Here is a 10,139-nt window from a genome sequence, read left to right as displayed (position 1 = left end):
TAATGTTGCCTCCACAACTCAGCTATATTATCGGCTCCAGATACTCCCTCTATGGTACATGGTAACGATGTACTGGCCCTGTTCAGAGCTCTCACCTCCTTCCAGAAGCCAGTAACATCATTATGAAGGAGCTTTTCAGCCATAGAATCCGCTCCCAATGTTTCTGTATGTTTGTTGACATAGCGAACAGCATATTTATATCTAGCATTTGTAAGCTTTTTGAGATCCAGGACAGGCCCCTCTCTGGGCCTGTCTGCCCGGACCCAGGCCCAAAAAGCATTCTTATCTTCAGTATATTGATCAGCCACATGTTTATTCCACCCTGGCTTGACGTTGTGTCTCTTCCCAGAGTAGGTATAGCACGGTCTACTGGCCTCCCATACAGCTCCCACAATACAATCATACATGTTACAGAGGTATTCACGGTGAGAGCTTTCATTGCAACCCACATCAACACACAAAGTTGCTACTTTGGGTAGATAAACATCACTCAATAGGACATCAGTTCTCCCATAGTACAATAACCTATCCTCATTTGTGAGCTTGGACCAATCCACTTTAGTGTTACAGGCATTTTTAACCTCCTGAGACATCTCAGTGAGACTATCACAATCTAGTGGCATTACAAAAGGAATGTGATCTGACATTGATGCCTCATACACAATCTCAATTGATCTTAAAATGTCATGGGCATTAGCAGTGCTGATGCAATGGTCAAGCCATGAAGTTGTGTGCCAGGCCTCGCTTATATATGAATAGCTATCTGTAGGCAAAGGTATTTGCCTTGATAAAATAAGATTGTTATCATCACAGAACTGTAGCATATGCTTAGAAAACAAAGAACTTTTGTCTGATAGGTCAGCATTCATATCACCCACTACATAAACACTGGTGGAATGATTATCACAAATAAAATAATTTATAAAAGCAAGTCTTTTCAGGTATTCATCTCCATTATGGTGTGACTCATACGGTGTATATACATTGAGAATGCTAAACTCCTTGTTATTCATTTTGATCTGCACAGCAATACACCAGTCAACTTCAAGCCTGATGACATTTGACAGCGTCCAGCTTTTTGTGCCACGGGATAGCCACGCCCCCTGCTATCCTTCCTCTCACTATTCCCAGAGATAGGTCCGTAGCAGGGCCGGCCATAGACATTTTGGTGCCCTAGGCGAGATTATGATTTGGTGCCCCCCCCCCCCCCCCCTCCAAGCAATACACAATAGAATATATAAAGAATAAATGAAAAATCTCTACAAAAGACCAATACACTACAAAAAAAAAACGTATTGACATGTTTGTTATATAAAGAAGGTTTCAAATGTATTCATTATTGTATGAACATGTTTTAATTGGGGGTTGGATTTCATATACATTGTAATGATTTCAAAACCTGTTTTTATTTATCCTAATAATTATAAAGGTGTGCCTTGGAAATATTTGTTTACATAAATTGTGACCAAACCATTTGAGACCCACTGAGATAAGACTAAAGTGAACTATCTAAACACTCATGAGTCCTTTACCTCACTGAGCTGTTCAGCCCAACAACAATCCGCGGTACCGATGCGCGCTCGCTCACACTTTAGCTGTGAGCTACGGGCGCCTGATGAGTCAACATCCCTCACTTTCATCACTTACAGCGCCCATCGTACAGGGCAAATGCAAAAAGTTGCCGGCCCGGAGTGCAAAGGGTGTCTACTTTATTCAATTATTATGTAAATGTATTACATCAAGGGCAGACAATTGGGCAGAATAAAAAAAATTGTTTAATTAATTTTACGGCCCTTGTCCGTAGTAGACTCACCAGCCCCGTGAAAATGGTCATTAAGAGAGTTAAACTTTCCCAAATCCTGCTTTGGTAAAAAAGTTTCTTGCAAGCATAGAATGTCACATTTTTGTAGCAAGTTGTCCACAAGTCTACTACACGTCGGCTACTATCAGCAGCGCTGTTGCACATGCGCAGCCCGCGACAGTTAAATGATGCAATCCGCATAAAGTTTAGCTAAGCAGTAGCCTACAGCCGTAGCCCCTTTCAGTACCCTTGCACCAGAAAAAGGTCTAGCTCTGCTAGCCCCTATCACCTTCGCTTTACGTGGTTCATAATATTGCCTCAAAACCGAGCACACACAACCCTGATAAACAGTGATTGCAGTTTGTTGTATTCTGTGTGCTTTTTGTATATTCACTGTTTAGTGTGTTTTTTTTATATTTACTGTTCAGTGCAAATGATTAATTATGTTGGGGACTGAGTGATAAAAGGAGCAGCACAGGTTTGGTTTGTCTTCTTTTTGGGGTTCTTTTTGGGGTTCCTGTACTACATTTGTTGTTGAACTACAACATTTCCAAATGTTCTGTTGGCCTCCTGTTTTCTGTTTTCACGACTCATGTGGCCAGAGCAGCTCCTGAGGCGCTGTCTCTGTTCACATCGACATTAAACATGTGAGTGAGCACCTGAGGGTCCAGAGTCTGTTTTCTTTCTGAGAAGATGTTTTGTTAGATCCACAGAGATTTTAATTTCCTCCGACGAAGGTAAGAAGAAACTTGACATTATTTGTTTCATGAGTGTTCTCAGCGGGGAGTCAAACTGAGCCAGGATCAGATGTTGTTTCATAAACATTAACTTCTTCATAACATTATGTTCTGGTTTCCAAGGGTCAACAGAGTTTTTTAGGAGACAAGACAACACCAGAAACTACTCGACACTAAACACGACAGTAAGGAATTATACAAAATATATAAAACAACTGGCTTTTTATATTGCACACAAACAGCAGTATTAAGAGGAATAAAACAACAGTAATTAGAAGGTCCTAAAATGATCGGTCTATCAACCGATAAGTAAATAAATAGATATGAAGTATACATTGTGTTTAGTAATTTTGATTATAAATGAATCATAAATACAGCACAAGATAACTGATAGTAGCCTAGCTTTTAAAAAAGATAAAGGCCGAGCTTCTAGTACTAGGATGGGTTAAATGCAGAGGTCAAATGTCACTGTAAGTGTTGTGTGCATGTATGTGTGACCAGAGGGTTTCATCCTCCAATTATATTTCTATATATCTATCTCAAAACTAAAAACCGAGCTGCTAGCATACTTGCCAACCTTGAGACCTCCGAAATCGGAGCCGGAGCCTCGCAGCGGGGAAACTGACTTTTAAAGAGAAGAACATCTATGCTTATTGTAGCCTAGTTGTCAGTGCAATGCCTTGCTGCCTGTAGCACCATCCTTGATGGAGCATATGTGTGGGCTGGACCTGTATTTTAAAAGAAAGGAGTGAGCAGAGGCTAGAGTTGTCCATTCTTGTTCTGTTTTCTGTGACTACCTTCCTCACCATGCTGAACACCCTCTCGGACTTTAAGTTGCGCTTGCTACTAAAGAGACGCGCTACCATGGAAACCAAACAATGGTGTAGCTGTATTATAGTCCGAGTGGAAACAGTCGTGAGTAAATCTGATTTTGTCCGAAATCGGGAGAAATGCGGGAGAAATATGACGAGGGCAATGAAATCGGGATTCTCCCACGAAAATCGGGAGGGTTGGCAAGTATAGCTGCCAGGTCTCTCTCCGTTAGGGACAGTGATCAGGTGATCAGTTGATCAGATGCTTCCTCTCCGGGTCTCTCCTCTGGCCGTGCCTCAGGAATGTGCTGGCATGCTGGTGAATAGTCGGGGTGTCAGCCCCGATCTGGCCTGTTGGTTCCCAGATCAGTGGACTGCAACAGACCGGGCGCACAAGGCAGGGGCTGATGGTCCTGCAGCGTCATCCGAGGGGTCAGGAGTATCCAGATACCTCATGTGTGAGAGCGCTGCTAATCTTCACAACCAACTCTTGGCAAAAAGCTTCAAAGGGGGATTATGTAATATTCAAGTAAGGAGTAACACATTCTTCGTCCTGCAAATAGTTATTTTAAAACACTGTCTTACTTCAGGAGGCTGTGCTCAGAGGGTTAGTTTGTACATCCTCACTTGGTCTGGCACAGTGTGTGGGGGCTAATGTTACTAAATGTGTTTAAGATTCATTGCCATTTTTGACCACAGTAGACGATCAACAGGAAACAAGCTTGTCTGTCTGATCCATTTATATTCTTTATCAACGTGTTTCAGCTCTCGGTTAATGATTGAAGCTGTGTGATGTTTACAGGAGGTAAAATGTTAAGAGCAAACTATTTGGTACTCCTCCAAAAGGTTTGAAATATCTGGAGTCTATATTTCAAGCAAAGGCATGTGCTACATCTGTGCTGAGCACTTCCCAGAAGACAGTTGTGTTTGGTTTAAAGAAATAGAATAGCCAAATTGTGCTCTTCATGATTATCTTATAGGCCTACTAGTTTTCCTTAGTGAAAAGTGTGTCCTTTATCCGTGACATATAGTTATTCTTCCTTAAGGTCCAAGTTGTAAAACAGAGGCTACCAAATCCATCACTACAGAAAGGCTGCCTCAGCTGCTCTCTCGGCTGTGTGCAGGTAGAAAAACCCAAGTGAGCTTCCCACTCTTCCCCGGGGTCCACTACCTGTGACCCTCCCCTCTACGTGTCTGAAGACATAATCTTATGATCTGGTTATAATCCAAACACAATGGGGATTTAATTGTTGCAAATTAGCTTCACAGGAGCTGCTCAGAGAGTGTGTGAAGGGTGGGTGGGCTGTTTGATCGTCCATTGAAGGTATATTCTCCCACCACCGAACTGAGAAGGGACGCCTGAGAAGAGGACGACCCCCCCCCCCCCCCCCCCCCCACTCCAACCCCCCTTCTACCCTGCTCACATGACTGTGATTAGAGGAGGAGTGTGGTGGGACACAGAGAGGGAGAGGTGGTGAGCACTATGAATGACATTTTTCTGATTTCAGCGTAGAGATCACGTCCAAGAACTCAACTCATCTTTGATTGCTGCTCGAGGGTCATCCACCTTCTTTAGGTAACTAATCTTTATGTTGGTACGAATAGAGACATGTGTTGCATTTGTCTTAGGCTTTAGTTTTACAGTTCTGCTTGAGCAAATAGATCTTTGTACATGTACACGCTCAACCATGACTAGCAGTTAGTAGTGGAAGATCTGTTGGTTATTAAAAGTAGTCATGTGTAGAGAAACTCAGTCTTGCATTTGTAATTTGACTTAAGTAAAAGCATTAAAATACTAGTACCAAAAGTAAAAGTACTCATTTTGCATAATTGCCAATTTCAGAATGATAATTACATTTTTGGCTTTTAATTATAGATGCAAAAAGTTAGTATTAAGAGCAGTAGGAAGTACAGTAGGCAATGAGGTACCAAACTGTATAGTTTAATGCAACATACCTCTCCTGCACTACATTTCAGATTCTTTTTATAAGTACAATTTGTATGACAGTTTGCTGATAAAGAGTTTATACAATATTAAGCCATGACCAATACAAACTACCCATCAGCATGAGAGCCTAACTGAGCGTCTAATCTGCTAAAACAGCAAAGTGGTTCAGATGTGATTTTATTCGCTCTCCCTCCAGACATTTTTTGTTTTTGAAAAGACAGCACACCATAGAAACAGTAAGAGATTAGAAAATGCAAATTCGTTTTTAAGTCATATTTACACAATGATGAGCATGTGTTGTGAAGGTTGTAAGAACAAGTGTTTGTTTCAGGTATGAGGGTGCTACACTGGTGCATGCTGGGAGTGACCATCCTCCTGCTGGCGTGCGAGGTCACCATCAGTCAGCTGTGCAAGTCCCTTATCACCTTACTAGATGGTTTCCACACGCTCTTCATCCTCTTGCGCATGGCTCTTCCTCCTGTGGACTCCTCTTCATCAGCACCTCCCGTCTCCCCGCCTGCAGAGTCATCCATTGAATCTCCACCTGGGGGCCCAGCTGGGGGGCCTCAGGCCTACGGTGTGTCCCTCACCAGCAGCAGGGTTCAGCCCGTGGGGTCTTTAATCTCCGCTCTCCTCCTCACCTCTCTGTGTCTCTCTTACTTCATGGAGATCCTCAGCTTCACCCTGGACCCTCACCCAGTGCAGCGCCCCCTGCTGCTCGTGGTGGTCGGAGCTGTCAGTGTGCTGCATAAGATGCTGGTGATCTGGCTGAACTGGGATCAGCTGCAGGAGGAGAAGGCAGGGCCCGAATCTCACCTTGAAGTGAACCACAAAGGTAACATCACCTACAGATGTTTCGTTTGAGAGCTGATACACAAACAGTATAACAATAAGCAGCTCTGTTTGGACACACTTGCACATCTGCAAAGGCCGACCTAAACATGTTTTCTCTGTGTGTTTAAAATATCCCCAGAGTTACACCCTGACTCTACACCCTGACTCAATTTGGCATCACTTCAAAGACCTGCAGTCAAAATGAGGGCTGTGTTAGAAGATGGGTGTGGTCCATTGGCGCAAGTGAAGTGGGGGGGGGTATAGGTTGTGGCCCTGGTCCAATTTGCTGGCAAGCGGTCTTTAGGGTTATACTATTTGCCATTTGTGCAAACATTTCAAAAGTAGCGTAGTAATTCTTGAATTACGAACAAAATGTGCGCTCGCCGCTTGGTGATTTTTTTAAGGTTTGGTTGATGTGATTTTCCTTCCAGTTTCCATTCTTGATGGTAAGCTTTTAGATAAATGTATCCTCAAATGAACCTTACAGAGATGAGAATGTTTTTTATACCATTGAAATCTGGACACTTGACATCCAGTAACAGCTGGTTCATCATAAAGTCTGTAATATCATATGTAAGCAGAGATACAATGTTAGCTGTTTATTGAACCACATTGTTTCTGTATTTAAGGATTTTAAAGTCTATTCTGCAATCTGGTTTCTGAAATTCATTCATTTTGGACGACAAGGAATTTGTGGCAGCTCACAATGAAGCACAGAGCATATTTAAAATACTGCTGCAGAGCATGGGACCCTGGGAAAGCACTTACTGACACTGGCATTATGTAATATTAATATTTTACCACAGAAGAATTAGCGTGTCTTTCCAGATGATGATATTGCTCTGACAGATTTGACTTTGAAGCAGCTGCCAAGTGTATACTCAGCTGTAAGGAACATCAAACAGTCTATGTTTGCTTTTCATTCCTCTGTTCCACTCCCACTCCCACAGCCTTGGCTGCAGAAGAGACTAAAGGCAGGGCCGAGGATGGTAGCCATGTCCAATCTGCAGTGAACGACTCGCACCACAACGGGGCGCTTGTGCTCTGTAACCCGGGAACCTCCAGCGTCCCTGACACTGACTGTCATACCGCACCGAAGACAGAAGTCCACCTGCATGCAGCGGCTCCAGAGGAGAGCTGGGACTGTGGAGCTGCACAGCTAAAGGTTAACAAGTGCATGGGACATCTCGGTAAGACACTTCGACTGTCAGCTTTCTTACTTTAGTGTCCTGCAGAAAAAGAGCTGCATGAGGTTCACATAATTTGTATTTATTTGGTACCAAATGAAATTCCCTATTAGTTATGACTGAGGTACATTAAAATAAACATTACGTTTGCATTATATTTCTATATGAAACAAGCAAAGGGTTTAAAGTATGAAAAGAATAAGCATGAATTGTAATGTCACATGATCATCTTAAAGTGGGACTGGGCAATATTGTATCAGCCCACTGCTGTTTATTTATTTATAACTGACGTTCAATGGTTATTGTTAAAAACGTACATAAGATTAAATATATCACTTCTGATTTTGCATACAATTTCAAATAAGAATAAGTAAATATCAAAATCAAAAGCATATTCTTCTCAATATTGTCATACTGTTTTGTAAGGATCTGCTTGGCTCTTATGGGTCAGAAGCCAATGTTCTGGTGCTCTGATCTCACATCTTCTGCATACATAATGTTTTACTCTTTTGTCTCCCTTCAGACAAACAAACTGCATCAGATACCTCCCCAGTCTACAAGTCCTCACATCCCATAGAGAGGACTTTACCGGTCAGCCAGTGGCCGTTCAGCCTCCTGTCGTTCGTCCTTGTCCTTCAGGGCCTCTGTACCTCTCTGCTGGCTCTGACCAACAGCCTGGTGGTGCTGCTCATCGTCCCCCAGCTGCTGCACAGCTCTGGGACCTGTGGCCTGCTGGTGTACCTGGACCCTGGCCTCTCCCTGCTCGCTGTGATCATTCTTGTTGCCACAGCTCTGCCACAGGTCAGACTCTGTACTTAATGTGATGCCATTTAGTGAGTTCAATCCACTAATCACAATAATGCATATTTACTGCAGCTGAGTAAAAACCAGTACTGACTAATGTTTCCCCGGTAAATCTCTCCAGGTGCACAGGTATGGACTGCTGCTGCTGCAGGCCTCACCTCCACACATTTGTGTGTCTGATCTTGGACGGAGGATTACGAGCGTACCCGGGGTGCAGGCTGTGCACGACCTCCACGTGTGGCAGCTGACTGAATCCTTCACGGTGGCCTCTGTCCATGTTCACTGCCATGCTGGGTTTCCAGTGCAGAGGTGAGGTGGTAAAGATTGACGTTGATACCTGGTGGTTTTATATGTTTATACCATGCTCATCGAGGAATTCTCAATTTGGATTAGCTAAAAAGCAGGAGATTCATTTTTTGTAAACAAAAAGCCATTAAGGGTTGTAGACCTAGGCTGGGACCACCTGGGATATTAGAGATACTGAATATATAACTGTTACGTAACACCACCACCAACTCATAGGTTTTGGTTGTTCAAAAGACTCACGATACATCAACAACAACAAAAATATTATGCTGTCACTAACTTAGTTTATTTGGCATTTTTTTCTCTACGCATTTTATTACACTCAAAATACAAGTGTAGTAAGGTTGGGAGAGATGATGTAATCATAACTTTAAAAAAGTGTTTTAAAAAATGGTTTGATGGATGATTTAGTAGTGTTTACACTCTGTAATCATATGTTTTACTAACAAGAAATCAATATTTCACTTCAAAATCACAATTATCGCCAATAATGAAGCATAGAAACCCTCCTGTTATAATAATACAAATGTTGCCTGTAATACAAATTGTACTTCATTTTCATTTTACACAGGTGTGCTGACCTGATGTCAGGGGTCACCAAGGTGCTGCAGAGTGTGGGAGTGAGCTGCTGCACCATTCAGCCAGAGTTTGCCTCCTGCCCTGGTTCCTCTGCAGGCAGTGCAGGGTGCGCCTCACCCATGGTCCACAGAGAGGACCCCTCCCTTCCTCCTCTTCTCTCCTGCAGCCTGGCCTGTGGAAAGGCCTGTGATGGGAATATGTGCTGCTCCTCCCTGGAGGAGAGCAGGAGCCTGCTGGCACCAGCAGCTGGAGAAACAAAGGAAGAGCCTCAGACTCTGGTCATCGAGAACACCTTCCTCTGACCCAGAGAACTGCACTGGAGGAGTTTAATTAGGTGAAAGTGGATGTAGGGGCAACGATAATGGGAAAAAAAATATTTTAAAGTGTAATCTTTCTTTAAGTGCCTGGACATAATTGTTCTTTAGATTTGTGACATTAACACAGTGCTGTCCCAAAGATTATCTATGCAATATCAAGTGCAATTCTGTCAAAATGGAAGCATTTTCTTTGTTGTGTTACTTCATTTGTACCTGGAACTTCTATATTCTTTCCCATGAACTGACATTAAAACAAATAGTTATACTAAATTGTGTCTCTTTTCATTTTAAGATCATAACAAATGTATTGATCTCAGTGTAATAGCAGCAAAAGTACAAGAACAGATGCATCAGTCATAACGCAGTGGTGGAAAGTGACATGGTTTATTCAATTAAGTACTGTTCTTAAGTTACATTATGTTCTACCTCAACCAACTACATCATTGAAGTAAATATTACAATAAAGCCTACTATGTATTATATTACAGCAATAATAATGATGCAATACAATAATAATATAACTTTCCTTTAGTTTTTTACAACATTTAAATTACTTATTGAAAATCATATTGAGACAAATGTGTTGGTGGGATCAATATTATATGCTTTTGCACTGTTTAATCTTTTGATTTTACAGTTGTGGATTTGCTTTCATTTACTTCATCGTCATTCTGTCTGTCTCAATGTGATCCAATCTGTTTTATTATGATTATGTTGTCACCCTAATGTTTTACCTGTATCCTCATGCCTGTGCTGTTAAACTGGATCAAACAGAATCACTTTTTCTCACCTGTGATGTTACTATGTGGCTCCA

At 42.2% G+C, this 10,139-nt stretch overlaps 1 protein-coding gene across 5 annotated transcripts; it reads left to right on the top strand.

Annotated features, from left to right (window-relative positions):
• The first annotated feature begins 2,463 nt into the window (after positions 1-2,463).
• LOC307038120 (proton-coupled zinc antiporter SLC30A1) lies at positions 2,464-9,589 on the top strand. Of its 5 annotated transcripts, none has more exons than XM_079679413.1 (8): positions 2,498-2,538; positions 4,859-4,926; positions 5,495-5,534; positions 5,630-6,133; positions 7,083-7,322; positions 7,843-8,120; positions 8,245-8,432; positions 9,001-9,589. In XM_079679413.1, the coding sequence occupies exons 4-8, from the start codon at positions 5,632-5,634 to the stop codon at positions 9,308-9,310; spliced, it is 1,518 nt and encodes a 505-aa protein (XP_079535539.1). In that variant the 5' UTR covers positions 2,498-2,538; positions 4,859-4,926; positions 5,495-5,534; positions 5,630-5,631; the 3' UTR covers positions 9,311-9,589. The 5 variants fall into 5 exon arrangements, with proteins under 5 accessions (XP_079535537.1, XP_079535540.1, XP_079535539.1 ...); XM_079679412.1 differs by lacking the exon at positions 2,498-2,538 and adding an exon at positions 3,223-3,879; XM_079679411.1 differs by lacking the exon at positions 5,495-5,534 and having other exon boundaries at positions 2,464-2,538.
• The last annotated feature ends 550 nt before the right edge of the window (positions 9,590-10,139 follow it).

Source organism: Notothenia rossii, assembly GCF_949606895.1.
Source record: "Notothenia rossii genome assembly, chromosome: 4".
Lineage (NCBI taxonomy): Eukaryota > Metazoa > Chordata > Actinopteri > Perciformes > Nototheniidae > Notothenia > Notothenia rossii.
The sequence above is the reverse complement of the archived record's forward strand: the minus strand, read 5'-3'. Positions and strand labels throughout refer to the sequence as shown.

Excerpts from the sequence above, each read along its gene's own strand:
- LOC307038120 (XM_079679411.1), top strand. The coding sequence starts at position 5,632 with ATGAGGGTGCTACACTGGTGCATGCTGGGAGTGACCATCCTCCTGCTG. Across the intron at positions 7,323-7,842 it reads CAAGTGCATGGGACATCTCG|ACAAACAAACTGCATCAGAT; the intron begins GTAAGACACTTC and ends GTCTCCCTTCAG. Across the intron at positions 8,121-8,244 it reads TTGCCACAGCTCTGCCACAG|GTGCACAGGTATGGACTGCT; the intron begins GTCAGACTCTGT and ends AAATCTCTCCAG.